The sequence below is a fragment of the Doryrhamphus excisus genome, chromosome 9, assembly GCF_030265055.1.
Source record: "Doryrhamphus excisus isolate RoL2022-K1 chromosome 9, RoL_Dexc_1.0, whole genome shotgun sequence".
Taxonomy (NCBI): domain Eukaryota; kingdom Metazoa; phylum Chordata; class Actinopteri; order Syngnathiformes; family Syngnathidae; genus Doryrhamphus; species Doryrhamphus excisus.
This window is the reverse complement of record NC_080474.1, coordinates 11,039,531-11,055,363: the sequence shown is the minus strand read 5'-3', so window position 1 is coordinate 11,055,363 and position 15,833 is coordinate 11,039,531. Positions and strand designations below refer to the sequence as shown.

Below are 15,833 nucleotides of genomic sequence, written 5' to 3'. Positions count from 1 at the left end.
CATTCAATTCAAGGAGCACAACATTTTCACCACTAGAGGGAGACAGTGTTCCTTTCACAAGCTATAATTCCTGGTGGAAAACGTTAGCGGGCATACTCGTATATAGCCATACAGTGGGGATTCTGTCAATTGATAATATGATCAATACAGAACCTTTATGCCATATTTATTGCAACCGAGGACGATAGAATGTTTATAAAATGCTGAAAAAAAATATGAAATACAAATTTCGAATTTGCATTTTAAAACCATTCATGATATAATTGTGGCGGGCATAGGCACTTTAACAATGACCAAAAATAGGTAATTATTAAATATAAAAATGAAAAGAGGGGGGCCCAACGTGATTGTTTAATTCCTGCTGGCACCCCTGGTTGCGGTGCTGCCCCAGTCAGCCTGTCAAGGTATAGTACCAGAGGTATGGCATGGTCAAGGCTTAAACACCAGGAGCAATGTCCTACATTTACAACTCAAATCAGAGAATATTGGTTTTTTACACGTAAATAAATAAAGTGAAAATAAATAAATCATAAATAAAGAAAACAAGTAAATGGGTGTCGCTCAAATGAATACGAATGGTGGACTGGTTTAGTGCGCTCATTTTCTCCAGCAGATGGCAGGACAGTATAATTGTGGATAACAACTACCGGAAAAATCCACCGAAGAAGAAGCAGGACTCTCCTCTCAAGCCTCGGTCTCCAAACTGCCGAGTGCGCAAGCGCGAATTTAGCTTATCTCGCATTGAGAAGCGATACAGGTTGATTACGGGTTTTTTTTTCTTAAAAACTACCGCAATGAATGCAGCAGTGGTTAAAAAGACTCAAGACACCCTTGGAAAGGTGATAAAGAAGCCACCATTGACGGAAAAACTTCTCAACAAACCACCTTTTCGATACCTGCACGACATCTTCAATGAGGTGAGACTGATGTTCATGTTACTAAGAGCTACATGGCGTGTGCGAGGTGATACACTTTTTAAAAATGGTTAAATTGTTTTTTAAGGCACGTAAGTGAGAGAGTCGATTCATGTTAATGTTAGCATGAGCTTAGCGTATGTATTAGTGAGTAGCAGGTCTGCTCAGAAGTGTAGACGCTGAAAGATACAGATTTTGTATCAGGACCCTTCCATACAAAGTGATAAACTATTCAGGAGTCATTTGGTCATTGGCTATGTAGTCCGTTGCCATTGGCACTAAGTAAACAACTACAGCGTTGCTAGATGCGCTGAAGGGCTCGACAAACCCAACAGAACATATTTTGAACTAGATTACCAACAGTTACAGTGTGCTCCCATGAAAACCAAATGTAAAATATACCACCTTGTTTCACCTGGTAGTGTACTTTGCGGTGGTGTACTACATCATCATTTAGGTTTTCCCCATATTTTTCTCCTCTCTTGTGTCCCTCAACAATTCCTGACCAAAATAATCACACACAGACACAATTTACCCATAGAATCATTGATGGCATTCCTTTCAGAATAACTAGATGTATTCATGGGCCTTGCACACAAGCTCACACCATTCTCCAACCTGCTGCATTATCAGTGGTGATGGAAGGCTTGCATATACGTGCATATAAGTGCTTGACCACGAGTTCAACTGCCATGAAGATCCTGACGGTCTTTATACTGATCTCAGTGTTTTTCCCATACATGCATCTATTTGTGGCAGCCCGCCACAAATGAATTAGTACCGCCAACAGATTAGGCGCTACCTATTCACCCTTGTTGTCTTTGGAGCTTGTTAAAACTCTGTACAGTAGATGGCATCATGACTCTGCTTCTTAACACATCTCAAATGAAAATATGGATATGAGTGATATAAACGATATGAAGGTCTGTCATGATAACAAATTTTGCTGGTCGATCATTTTGCTATTAATCATCGACCGATATTCAATAATTTCAACCTTTAAAAAAACAACCCAATTATCATTAACATTATCATTCAAAGATCATTGTGTCATGTCATGTTTGGCCCACTAGATGGTACTCAAGTGTACTGCATCTGTGTGTGGCATACCGTATCAGCCACGAATTGTGGAGCGTCACCACATCACACACAACTCCTACTCCTGGTGTCAAAAGAACAATAGGTGGATAAAAAGAGACAATGCACTGCCAACATATAATGCAGAATATTAACCAACTACTATGTTGGCTCTAACCATGTGCTTTCCAGCCTTTTTTATAAAAACTGTACAGCAAAGCACTCTGGGAAACAGGAAGTACTGTAGATAATCTCTGTTAAGAAAAAAAAAACACTTCAATACACTCCAGTTATATTTTAGCTGTGTAAAATAATGGATATGACAGACTACACGATGTGTATGAGTTTAGATGGTAGGGCCTCAGCAAGTGGTGACTGTCGGTCAGAAGGCTGTGCTACATTTTCACACTGGAACTGTGGCATTCGGCTTATAAAATATTGCATTTGTGCCTTCATTCATATTTGTGTTTGCTTGCTAATTGCTAGCACTTGTGTCGCCCTGCAACTAGCACAAAGAGGCTTAAGCTGAGAAGATGCTCACTGACTTCTGTGTTCATTTCACATAGTGTCAATGTGCTCAGACACATGCAGAGTAAACCCTCTTGTCATCCTGCTGCACAGAGAGACTCACAGATGGTGCAAAACCCTAACACACATACATTTATATGTCAATTTGTTGAGGGCTCATAATTACCTACCTGTTTCTTTTATAGTTCAATTAATTGATATATCCATTATTGTGACAAGCCTAACAATATGCCATGCTAACACAACCAAAAACTGGAAATCGTGTAATCATGTTTTACTGATACTGTAATACTGTATTTCCTGATTTCTATTGACTCTAATTTCAGATCATCAGAACCACAGGCTTTATGAAGGGGCTGTACAAGGACAGTGAGTTAAAGTCAGATAATGTCAAGGTAAGGTTGCTGTTCTTGGTTACATCTAGATGGCATCATTGATGATGTGTTTAGCTTAGCTCAGTCTTAAATCTCCATCACCACAACTGGCTTCCCTCATTTGCACGTGTCCCCTTTGCACAATGAGCGTGTGCTAGCCCAGTGCACTGACATAGGATGCACACAAAGTCGTTGTAACCTAGTACAGCTCAATCAAGCATGTTGCTTCTTCACCATCATTGGCCTGATTTAGATAAATGTTGTGAGGAGGTGGCAAAAGTAAAACACAATGTACCACAGGAAGCTTTGAATTTCCGGAACAACAGTTATCAATCACTACAAGTTCCTGAACATTTGGTGAAAAGGGGTTTTTGTAAGAATTAACAAGCCACCCAGCTTTTTAGCAGTAGACCACCAACGTTAAATAGTGTCAATTTTGAAAATGAAGGGTTTTTATTTTTATGTACTAGCTGTTGGAAAGAGTTTCAGATTAACAGTACAACTCAACTTGGCTTATCTGTTAATAAGGATCCCTCTGTCTTCAAGTTTCATGTTCTTCTTTTCTGTTAATCACAACTTTTGTCTTGTCTTGTTAGGACAAAGAGAGTAAGATGGTCTTCCTTCAGAAAGCAATAGATGTTGTTGCGTTGGTTAGTGGAGAGCCCCTCGCAGCAAAGCCAGCACGGATCGTGGCTGGTCACGAGCCTGAGAAAACCAATGAGCTGCTGCAGTGTATTGCCAAGTGCTGCCTCAACAAGGTTTGTTTTTTAATGGGGATCAAACTCACCCATATATTACTGCGTTTATATAGTGTTTGTTTATAAAAGGGAGAACTGTGAAATCTCTTAACCAAACCCAATAGTAGATCGACAATAGACAAATAGTTAAGTTTTTCTATTTTACAGATACAGTTCTTTATAGGTATTTGATATAAGTTGATATATAGGTGTCGCCAAATGGCATATTACTGTATGGTTATACACAAAGTATAAGTCTTAATGAAAGCTACCATAATTTCCAGAGTATAAGATGCAGCGATTCAGCCGCACCCACTAAATTATGAAAGAAAAACAGATTTGTACAGATATAAGCCACTCATGTCCACATCATAAAATGGCATTTTGTGGTGTGCACAAGTCCATGATGACCTGGTAGCTCTTTTGAATGAAGCCAATCGTGAACCTGTTGGAAATCACAGGAAGTCATTATTCAATATAATAATCCGACACATTTTAGAAATAACAGTAGATAAGAAATATACTACATAGACAAATACCAATATGAGTTTAGAATTAAAAAAACAACTATTTTAGCTTCTCCCATAATTAATTTCTTTCCAGCAAAGCAGCTCATTGGCCATGATCCTGCGAAAGAAAGAGCTACTGGTTGCTCACTGACTCGCGAGCAGCACAGTATTTAAACTATTAGTAGTAGTTCTGAAGTAAAGGAGTAAATTACATTAATTTATTTGAAAAAGTAAGCAAATGTTTGACCTACGTATATTCATACAACAATCATTCAAACTTCCTTTCAAGTTCTCCACAACACAAATTCCAAGTGATGTTCTTTACATCACATTTTCCATTCCAAAGACCTGTATGTAAAGAATGCAATATGACCGCTTGTTCAATGTCAAAGGTGTTATCTGTTTAATTTACATTTTATGAACATTTCAGCAGCTTTATAAACATTCAGGGATCATAGCTCTATGAAGAACAGTACTGATTTCAGTTGCTTGAGGTAACTGGAATCAGTGGCCATATCGGTCACACTGTCTTCATTTCCTTTACTTGATACACAGATGTCCAGTGAGGAGGCAGTGAAACGAGTTCTTTCTGGAGAGAAGGTGGATTTGAAGATCAAACCCAGCACCTCCAAGTCCCAAGACAAAGAGAATCGGGATAGACGTGAACAGCAGTCATCTGAAAGAGAGGTTAAAATCCTTTTTATTGTTCTTCAAAAAAAAAGTTGTGGCTGCTTGTCATATTTCTATTGACAAATGAATTTTTCATTGACATTGATGAACTAATCCAGGAGAAGAAGAAGATTGAGCGCAGTGGGAGCAGAGAAGAAAAGGACCCAGGCCAGCCCACAGAGCAGGAGAGACACCATAGAGATGGTGAACGAGATCACCGCCACAACAAGGAGCGCTCTGGCAAGAATCACCGCCGCGAACAGGACCACACCAATGATGTTGAAAAAGAAAAGAGCCGTGAGCGAGGACCAGACAGGGAAAAGGACAAAGGAAGACAAAAAGACCAAGAACGGGAGAGAGATTCCAAGAGAGAAAAAAGTAGAGACAGAGACAATGAGAAAGAAAAAATAAGAGAAAGAGATTCCCAAAGAGACCATGAAAAAAACAAGGAAAAACCAAGAGAAAGAGACAAGGACACAGAAAGACAGAAAGAAGAAGAAGACAAGACCGGAAGTAAAGACAGACACTCTGGGAATAGCAAGGTATTTCAGTAAACCACAAATGAGTTGTCAACAGTACCAACAATGCAATTCATCGAACAATTTGTGTGTCCAGGATAGGTTATCAGCGCTTCAACAAAAAAACCTTGATGACGATGCCAGGAAAACAGTGCCAGCTGTAAGTTATATCCTGTTTAATATGAATGTAAAATATCCCTGTGTGTATCTAAAGGTACTTTAATTTTCTAATTGGATATCAATATTTTACATGATTTGTAAGACCTTTTCTTTCTATTGCGCCACCTCTTATTCTTGGAAGGACCAAGTGCCAGCTGATGAGGTATTCTGTCCAATAGAACAACCTGTAAAAATGTAGGCCTGAATAATTTAGGCTTTTTAGTGTCTAAATGTAGCTACCTTTACTTGTGGACTGCGGGGTATCTGGTAGTCGGTTGGTTAAGTCGAATTGGTACTTATTAACCGGTAGCACTATTGCTCATAATGATGTGTTCTTTGCATACATATACAGCCGGCAGAGAATGTTGAAAACCAGGTAAATTACTTTTGTTCACAACTGCAACTCTTGCAACACAAAATGTTCCGTTTGATCTCGGGGCTATACATCAGCCTCACTGTAACTGGGGAAACTGTCCATAGATGTGAATATGAATGCTTGGTTGTCAACTGGGTTATGCTCAACCCAATGAAGACAAGCGGAATAGATAATGGATGGCTGGGTCGTGAGTGTAAGGACAAGCCAGTCACAAACAATTTGCACCACTGGTTTTATATTGGGAAAGGAATATTCTTAACAACCTTACACCATACGCATTGCTATTGTATGGTTCTGTGTTGAACATCCATCAAAAGTCATATTTGTTGATTTGTTATATTGTTTAGCTATAATACTCTTCTTCAGACATTGAAGTCACATTTTCAAGATGCATTTGGAAATGCACTGAATGTACCGCGCTTTTACAACTGTTTTACAAATATCCTCTTTTGAACAGCTTTACCTTGTTCGGGACAGAGTTGTCACATTGTCCTGTGCCATTGACTTTTACGCAATACTTTTATGACACTTCTGCTATCCTGAAATCCACAAAAATAAATTTACATTTAATAATAACTTTTCTGTTGACTACCTGACAGTCTGAGAGTCCAGCACGACTGCCTAGACCTTCATCTGCCAAAGGGCAAAGGAGGAAGCCAAGAATTGACGGACAAGGTAAGCTCACAATCCATTCAAGAAACACTTAGTAATCTAACCTCCAGTTGACCATTTGGTTGGAAACTTTTTTTTTAACTGTGATTGCTGGTGAAAACACCCTTGAATTTTATCCTGCACTTGTACCTACAGTATCTATTTTCATGTTTCATATAGTTGTATTGTTGTTTTGCTTCATTATGCTGTACTAGTTGTACCTCAAGGCTCCAACATACCCGCGACCCTAGTGAGGATAAGTGGCACAGAAAATGCATGGATGGATAGATAGTTGTACCTGAATGGAGACTAACCCTTCTGTCTGTCTACAGGTGAATCTGACAGTGAGGGAGGTAAGTGGTTCTCATTTAAGACCAGACTTTTCTGATGAACAAGGCAAACAACACTGTGTTTCACAGTCAATTATTGGATCAATATGGTAGTGGTTATTAATAATTACCAAAGTAAAGATGGTACTTAGTAAAGAATCAGGTCATCACAGTCACTGGTGTATCCAAGCATAGGAAAATGGATAGTAATACAATCGCAAACGGATAACGACACAAAGTGACACAAACAGGCTATGCAAGATTTTGACAAAAAAGGCAAAACCAAATGATAATCTATCAATTTTGCTGAGACATGTCGTAATCTACCATCCGTCCCTACATAGACGCAGATCCACAGGTGGTGCAGGGACCAGCTCCCAAGGAAAGTGGGGATGGAGGTTCCTCATTTTCATCTGAAATGGCCTCTAGGTCTGTAGTGATGATACTAAATTATTTGACTCAAGTGCAAGTTACACAGTAATACATGCAGTAACAAAACAATAAATGTACAAGGGCATTTGTTTTTTCCGTGTCAATATTATTCATCTACCATTCAATGTTGCCGTCACAAAGTTAGGACTAGGTCAAATTCAATGAGTCAAGTGGAATGTTTGCTCTTTTTATTGTATTGCAGTAAACGAATGGCGCGGCCCAGCAGTGCTCGTCCTGCTCCTCCTCGAGTTAAGAAACGGGAAGATTTCAATGAAGGGGTTTCAGCTGAGAGGTGACTTAATTGCAACTTGCTTAACTCATTATTATGTTTTGCTATTTTCTGCTATTGCTATGTTTTGCTTCTTCTTATTATTATTAGTGCATACACATGCAATGTTTTGACATTGCAATCATCTAGTTCTGTTGTTGTTGAATCAAGATGTACAAAGCATTTAAACGTATACACAAAGTATTGTTTTTTCCAGGGTTCCTAGTGCCAAGTCATCAGTCATCAGAGATGGAAAGAAGCTATCTGACGAGGAGGAGGAGGAAGATGAGCAGTTTCTTGTGGCAGAGGCGGCTCCTGAACCTGCAGATGCTACCGATAAGGAGTTGGTAAGTGATCATAACGCTGAATTTCTCAAACGAGACCTAGAAGTTAACTTCATAATGTGTCTGTTCTATTACAGGGATCTGCACAAGACCTTAATAGTGAAGAAAAACATGGTAAGTCAGAGACATACAGTATTCTTCTCGTGTGCTTCTTGTTGAATTGCATAAGTATAGTTTTAGTTTTAGGAAAACAACCTACAAGTTCAATCATTAATGTCTCTTGTACTCTAGGTGGACTTGTGAAAAAGATTTTGGAGACCAAGAAAGACTATGAGTCATTACCATCCTCCAGCAAATCGAAAGAGGTATGATCACTTATGTTGTAATATTTTGGTCCTCCACCAGAGGGCCCTCTTCAACACATTTAATGTGTGACATACAGGCGGAGAGGCAGGACTATCAATGAGTTCTATCAGTCCTGGATGGTAATTGTGTGGGTCACTTTGAAATGTTCCGTGGAGCGCTGGTTATTATCACAAAAAAGGATGTAAACAAATGGAGTTTAGAGGTGTAATTATGCTGCCTTGGAGCCACAAAAATGTTCCCCTTCAGTGAAGCTGAAGGTCTCATACCCTGACAATCTAGTGTGGCTTCTAACAGACCACACACAATTGATACACATATCAAGATGTCTGGAGCTAAATATGCTTTGGCCTTCCTCAATACCTCATAAAGGCCCACATAAAAAAACGATAGACATCACTGCTTTGTGTATAATTCTGGAAGTATCTAGTTTTATAACGGATGTTTTAGATCAGTGCTTCTCAACTGGTTTGGCTGTGGGACCCACCATCATGCCTTAATGACAAGTCGATTTTTTCAATTATCCATCCATCTATTCTATATGTCATTCATCCTCACTAGGGTCACTAGGGTTGTACAGTGAATAAAAATTCCAGCATTTACCATTTTAGAGCCTTTACTTTGAAGAATGGTTAAACTAAACATCCAGAAATAAAGCATGGCACTTAGAACATACATTAAACACAAACTAATTTCGGTGTAACATTCAACACGATGTGCATGTTCATTTACAATGAAAATCTTATACATGCGCTAGCAATTAGCATTACCAATTTTACATGACAATTTCAAACACCTCCCACATGTGACAATGAAATGGACAATTAAGATGTATATTTCACTTAAACAGCTGATCTACACCAATCATAAAATACAGGCAGGCACATTCAACAGTTTAACGGCAACTGAATTCGAACAAATGTCTTGTAGCAGCGGAGCATTTATTCCACCTATTGGAGTACTAACTAATAAGCCTGCTGACGCCCCTTCAGATCCCCTTTTTTGTATTTAAAGACAAAAAAAGGATGTGTCTATTTCTACATCTTGACTCATGAATGACCATATGTCAGCAATATTCCTTTGTTGCTTTAAGTGTGAACTGCTGCAAGAGTTTTGTCTGTATTGTGGGGAGCAAGGCCATCTGCTTTGGGTGGTCCTCGTCATTGAAGCACATTTTCGTTGCATTCCTTTCTCACCGCCCACCCGAACACGAGTGTGTGCACTGTCAGTCATGTAGACAGTTATCCCACAACATCTGACATCATAACTCTCACCTAAAGTTAGCTGTCAGTAAGCTTCATAGAAATGTGATTTCATTTACACAACAAGCATGTTGTATTGGCTTTTTTTTTACCCTCAACCCTTCTTTTCTAGAATGTATTTATCCAAATATAGTCTTTGTTAAATGTGAAAATGGCCTTGGTTTGTCCTAATTCAAATGTTTCAGTTTTCAGAGTCTAAACAGATATTTCAGACAATCCTGTGGGTTGCAAAGATATATATTGGTACACGTATGTCTGCACATAAGTTATGTTCACGCCACCCCTCCCTTGTTACCAGCCTTGCCTCGTCAGCTGCATAAATGACTTCCTTCCTGACATTAAAGTGTGGAGAGGTCAGTTTAATTGAGTCATTTTTCCCCCTTGTAATCATGGCAAAACGTGCTAGGTCAAAAATGTAAATATTGAACTTCCTCATTCCATGTGGTATGTCAAGTTTTAAATTTCACCTGCCACAATTCATTTTTTGTAACTTGCTGGTCTAAAACAAGTGAGTCACAGACCACTTTCACTTCTGAATCAGCGCAAAAACATTGGCATTTTTACCATTAAGTTTCTCAAATTCCCCAGCCAGCCAACTCCATTTCATAACTGTTTCAGTAAAGAAACATATTGAATGATCAAAGTATATCATGTGTTTGTGGCATAAGAATGTGTTGTATATTTAGTGGGGATGGCCTGCTCCTGACCCCTTGCCTGCATTGTATATTTTTCCAAGATACTTCTCCTTTTACTTACACAGAATTTGCCCCTTGCAGCAGCTGCGTTTTCATAAGATTTTTTTGTGTGTACTCCTTGCTCCCCTCTTCGTTACCCCTTTCAAATTAGGCTTGATGAAGGTTTGTAATGTATAAATAAACCCTGTGGCACACAAATGGATGACTGTTGAGTGAGAGTCACAGAGAAGGGCCAGAATATGCTGTAGAATTGTCAAGAAAATAAATATTCTGCTCCTTACCCTGTGTCTTCATAAACATCGTGGCCTTTTCTGTATTTCTGGACACATAAGAAAATGCCAGTGACATTCAATTAATCATCTTAGCTCTGTAGATGCTTAATGACATTGTTTGGCTAGATGTTAGACTAGTCACCAGTGCTCCTTCAACTGTAAAAAAATGACAGATACAACCTACATTTGTTGTTTTCATTACGTTCACATTTCTGGCGTGCCAGGTAATTGGTTTCTTCAATCATCTTGCTCAGTAATGCACACTAATTTGTGCAAAATAGATGAGCTAAACTCAAGTCATTCTGCCAAGGGTGGTGCATGCGTTGTATACTATGCACTTGTATCTTTCTGTGACTTTTCAGCACTTATCAAGGGACACTTGCAAATAAGAGAAACAATGCCCTCAATGCTGGCAAATCAGTACGGTGTTTAATCTGATTAATCACATTTTGCCAAATTAATTAATCATGATTAATCGCCATTAGCAACTACAGTATGTCTGAAATATGACAATTTCATCAACAGAAAGATGCATATAATGTAGTCACAGCTCCACATGAACTGACACTTTAAATCATGAAAATGTTGATGATCCCTTGCATGATACTAGTCTCTAGACACCATGTCATTGAAGTTGAATTCAAGTTGAGTGTATTTCATGGGATTTCCATCCATACTAAAATACAGCAAATTGCCATACAGCATTAAGAGTCTGTCCTTGAACGCCTCATCACCATGATCATAGAGAGCACAGTTATGGTTAGGTCAGATTCCGACACAAAGAAATGAATGGAATAATGGAATTGTTGATGTGTGTGTGTTATATGAACCAATACAGTAAGTGAGTTTAATCATTGGGTCTTACATCTTCGCTTTGGGAGAGTTCCTTGGTTCAATATGGCCTATTATTAGTAAAAAATTTTTAAAAAAGCACATTGAAGCATATTTTCAAGCATAAAATAGAAATACAAGAAATGATGATTGTGAATATAACATTGTGAATGTAGTATTCTACATTGCTGCGATTGGCTGGCAACTAGTCCAGGGTGTACGCAAAGAGAGCTGGGATAGGCTCCAACATACCCGCGACCCTAGTGAGGATAAGCGGCATACAAAATGGATGGACGGTATTCCACATTGTTCACTTGGTATCAGTAATTATTGGGCAAGCACCAAAATTTATGGCAGGAACAACAGGGTTTTATTGCACGTTTAAATATCACATCAGTGCACAATAATAATATAATCATAATAACAACAACAAATGCGTAAAATTGCTTAACATCTTCACTAATTTCTTGACTTGACAGTTTCAGACAGTGTACCAAGAGCTGTGTTTTCGCCCTCGTCCTCCATCCAAAAGAGCTGTACGTGTGTTGGACAAGCAAATAGAATGTACATAAACATGGATATTGTCTACACTAGGCAGACCAAACCAAAAGCCTGAATGAACCACAGTGTTTGTTTAGCTGCAGGGTTCTCACCCAGTGGAAAGCCACCCACCTAGATGGAGGACCACAGGACTGGGGCTTTCCAACCCTCACACTCAGGAACCACCTCAAATGGGTCACAAAATAGATGGCGAACACTCAGACGTAATGTCATGTTCTGCAATGTGGTCCTTCTGTAGTCATGTTGTTTGTATTTACTGAACTATTCAGTTTCCTGAAGTAGTGGCTCAGTAAAGCAAATATCATGTACCTCATGGACCACACCCTATTCCTGAGTGGGCTCTGAGTAGGTGCATGTTTGGTAGAAAAGCTGTCATTTGGCTTGTTGTCACAAGCACAATGTCTTCTACCTCTTCATGGCAGGTGTCTGCAGAGCCAGGCAGACATTAACTTGAGCCTTGAGTTGAACTTGAAAGGAGGACTAAGTGTGGCAGTTGTTATTCAATACTGTAGTAAAATAACCCTGCTGCCACAGCTTGTTACTAAAATAAATAAGAACTATGACTGCAGGTGCTTAGGCTGCGTATGTGTGTGTAAATGAGTGTTTATGTCTGCATGGATATGTGTGGCTTCAGGGTTGTCGTATTTTACTCACATATATGCTCACTTTAAGCAATGATGCCCAGCTGAACAAACATCCTTGGGTTTGCAGCCTGTTAAGCGAGGTACCCCTAATTTTTGTCAACCAATCATCGTACCTGAGGCCTTTGGCACCAAGCGAGCCAGCCCTCCGACTTATACCAACACAATCAAACCATACCTTTTGATCTTTATATACACAACAAGGTTTGTGTTGAGCAGTCTTGCTCAACATTTTTAGAAACCACAAAATACCACTTTGCTCTAAACTAATGGCATTCGTTTATTAAGGAAGTCTGGTTTTGATTTGATATGATCGCTTGTTATACATTTGAATAACCACAGATGAATTTCACTTTTCCTGACATTTTATCTCAATGGACTACCATATTCAGAAGTTGGTGTCAGAAGAAACCCGAAGGAAAGAGCAGGACCTGGTAACACGGGAGATAGAGCGGCTGCGTGCATCCATCCAGTCGGTGTGTCAAAGCGCGCTGCCTTTGGGTAAGATCATGGACTATGTCCAGGAAGATATAGATGCCATGCAAGCAGAACTGCAAAGCTGGCGGAAGGAGAACAAGGAGCATGCACAGGCTTTGCTGCAGGAGCAGAGGTGAGAGTGCATTCACACAACACACAGAGTGGTACTGTACATGCACATTACATAGGATATGTATTTAATACATAATTGTGTGCTGAAGAACATCACACATATGCTAATGCTATAAGTTATTCGTATAAGTTATATTTGACGCAAAATGCTTTATACATTGATTTAAAAACATTCCCACATCATCCCACATCCCACTAGGCTATGTATTTTTGAAATTCCAGAAAGTTTTGTTTTTCCTGGAATTCCGCATTCTCCGGGCCAAAATTTACCATTTGAAATAATGGCTTTTTCCACATTTCTCAACATGTTCAATTCATTATTCAAACTACACAGATCATCAGTGAACCATCATTATGATAACATTAAAGGTATTCATATTTTCTTTTCTGCTTGGTCTGTCTGGTATTTCAGTTAAATGTTTGGCACCATTGACAGTTTCCTATGATGGAAATGAACATAATGATATAATGTGGTCCTTACTTGAGGCACACGGACTCACAGAATGGCATGTCTCACTGAACACCCGCAGGAAGGTAGCCCAAACAGTTGGACGGCCTGTCCACCATTCAAATCAATAATTGGAATTACATAAATACAAATGTTGATAATATAATATCTAAATATAAATATATCCTTCCAATAGAGGCTGGTACAATTATATTCACCAAGGATGATTTTTTTGGATTTACTATTTTTTTGTCTGTGTGTGTTCATGTTCATACAGGGCGACAGAGTGGGCATTAGAACCTCTTAAAGCAGAACTTTATGAACTAGACCAAATGATCAAGGATTACCAGGACAAGATTTGTGCTTTGAGGTCCAACATACTGAGGAATGAAGAGAAGATCCAAAAGAAGTTGGCAGGAATCATCTCCTCTCCTCCTACATGAAGTGAGAAACTACAAGCATCTTGATAAATGCAGAGAAAATCTTATATTTAAAAGCAAACTTTTTAGATTTTTTTAAATGAACATGTGGGCTAAAATAGTACTATTTTTGTAGATTTGTTTTCTGAAAGTTATTGGAAACCAGCATTCAACACATGCCCAATCATACCAAGACAGGTAATACAACAACAAATAATACAACTCCCTCTAGCAGCCTGGAGGTTTAACTCTATTCTGTTGGAATTGTCCATACAGTTTTTTGTTTTTGTTTTTTTACAGTATGTAGTATTTTGCATAGAGGACTAAAATTACTGATCTGCCCTGAACCAGCCTTCTATCCTTCTATCTTTCTTCCCTTACTTTGGAAACCAGTCACAGTGGTAAACCAACGAAGGCACACAAAACACTTCTACTTTTGACCATGTTTTGACCATGCATTTGGTCAGCAGTTAGATATTGAAAATAAATTATCAGTGACGCATAGCTACATAATATAGTATACTACATGTACACAAGAAAGTAGATCACAATACTTTTATCATTTATTATTTACTCTTTGGTAATATTTTTCATATTAAGTGTGCTATTCCAACAATTACAGCCTCGTTAAAACAAAAACAAATTAAGTCCGGGATTAATTGGCACTTGGCTGGTTGCTGTGACTTAGTAATGGTTAAAAATTGTACCTCAACCCAACACTATTGTTGGGGACCAGTGCAGTGTGTGCCCCGCCTCTCGCATGAAGTTAGCTTCAGGATAACGACCCTGGTGAGGATAAGCAGCAAGTTTGGGGTTTGGATAAAGGGTTAGAGTTCGGGATGAGGTTTCGTGGTTTAGAGTTAGGATCAAGAGCTAGAGTTAGAGATGAAAGTTAAGGATTAAGGGGTTGTTTAAAATTTAATGTTAATGTAAATGTTCTTACTTTCTCAAAATTAAAATAATACCACATACATTCCTTAGAAGGGGACTGTTGCTGAATGCTTTTTCCTTTAATTCGAGCTCAACCACTGTTCTCTGACGTTTTCAGGGACTACACATAGGTGTCCACAGCACTTTTCAAGGTTTTGTGCATATGTATTAAATACACTCAGGTTACATATCCAAGCTTTATTGTTTTCATGGCAATTGATGTAAATTATCAACCATTCTCTGTGATACTTTAATTTTCATGTTAAACAACCATGTGTTCTGACATCCAAGTACCAAACAAGCAACTGCATCACCTTTGTATACATACTATAGACAAGACACTGCTTTCAAATACTCCTGTAATCACGACATGCTACACTGTGTGGCCAAAAAAGGAAATGATCAGGTTATTTCTGTCTCTAAAACCTTTGTTGTATTTATGTATTTTGGCTGATCTCATATTTTCAATGTATTCATTATAGATAACTCAATCGGTGGGTGACAAAACCTCTCTTTTAATTTCCATTTGACATGCTGTCTCATGGAAATAAGTTGTTTGATGGTAGAAACAGTTTGGGGTTTATAACTTACACATATATAAATTCTGTATAACGTGTTTGTGGCATGTGTTTTATGAAAGGACTATTAAAAGTGTATTATATTGTATTATAGGTCTTATAAGTCTATGTTTTGTAGTAAAGTGAAATAAACTACTATAAGTATCTCTCTCGTTATGTATGAATCGGGGAGGGGTAACAGACTGTTAAAGCCACATTAATGTCAAGTTGTTTTCCACCGTAGAAACTATGAGTGGAACATTGTTTCTCCTGAGACCCTCAAGTACCATAAAGACCAACTTTCATCTCTGTAGTGAGTCATAAAACAGCTGCAACACACAAAACATATTGTGATGGCTCTTTAAATACTTTCAAATACGTTTCTGACAGAATTTCTGCTGCGAGTCAAAAGATTTTGAG

General features: G+C 38.6%; 1 protein-coding gene across 3 annotated transcripts; it reads left to right on the top strand.

The window, feature by feature from the left end:
• The first annotated feature begins 669 nt into the window (after window positions 1–669).
• Window positions 670–15,578, top strand: traf3ip1 (TNF receptor-associated factor 3 interacting protein 1). 3 transcript variants are annotated; one of them, XM_058082765.1, is made up of 17 exons: window positions 670–917; window positions 2,846–2,914; window positions 3,490–3,651; window positions 4,695–4,826; window positions 4,928–5,350; window positions 5,424–5,486; window positions 5,628–5,648; window positions 5,838–5,861; window positions 6,461–6,536; window positions 6,845–6,865; window positions 7,186–7,270; window positions 7,476–7,565; window positions 7,759–7,888; window positions 7,963–7,999; window positions 8,117–8,190; window positions 12,843–13,060; window positions 13,785–15,578. In XM_058082765.1, exons 1-17 carry the CDS (start codon window positions 795–797, stop codon window positions 13,948–13,950), a joined length of 1,914 nt encoding a protein of 637 aa, XP_057938748.1. In that variant the 5' UTR covers window positions 670–794; the 3' UTR covers window positions 13,951–15,578. The 3 variants fall into 3 exon arrangements, with proteins under 3 accessions (XP_057938748.1, XP_057938750.1, XP_057938749.1); XM_058082767.1 differs by lacking the exons at window positions 12,843–13,060; window positions 13,785–15,578 and adding an exon at window positions 8,268–12,821; XM_058082766.1 differs by lacking the exons at window positions 5,628–5,648; window positions 5,838–5,861.
• The last annotated feature ends 255 nt before the right edge of the window (window positions 15,579–15,833 follow it).

Bases quoted from the DNA above. Each gene is read 5' to 3' on its own strand.
- traf3ip1 (XM_058082765.1), top strand. From the start codon at position 795: ATGAATGCAGCAGTGGTTAAAAAGACTCAAGACACCCTTGGAAAGGTG. The intron at 918-2,845 runs GTGAGACTGATG...CTCTAATTTCAG, and splicing joins TGCACGACATCTTCAATGAG to ATCATCAGAACCACAGGCTT. The intron at 5,351-5,423 runs GTATTTCAGTAA...TTGTGTGTCCAG, and splicing joins GACACTCTGGGAATAGCAAG to GATAGGTTATCAGCGCTTCA.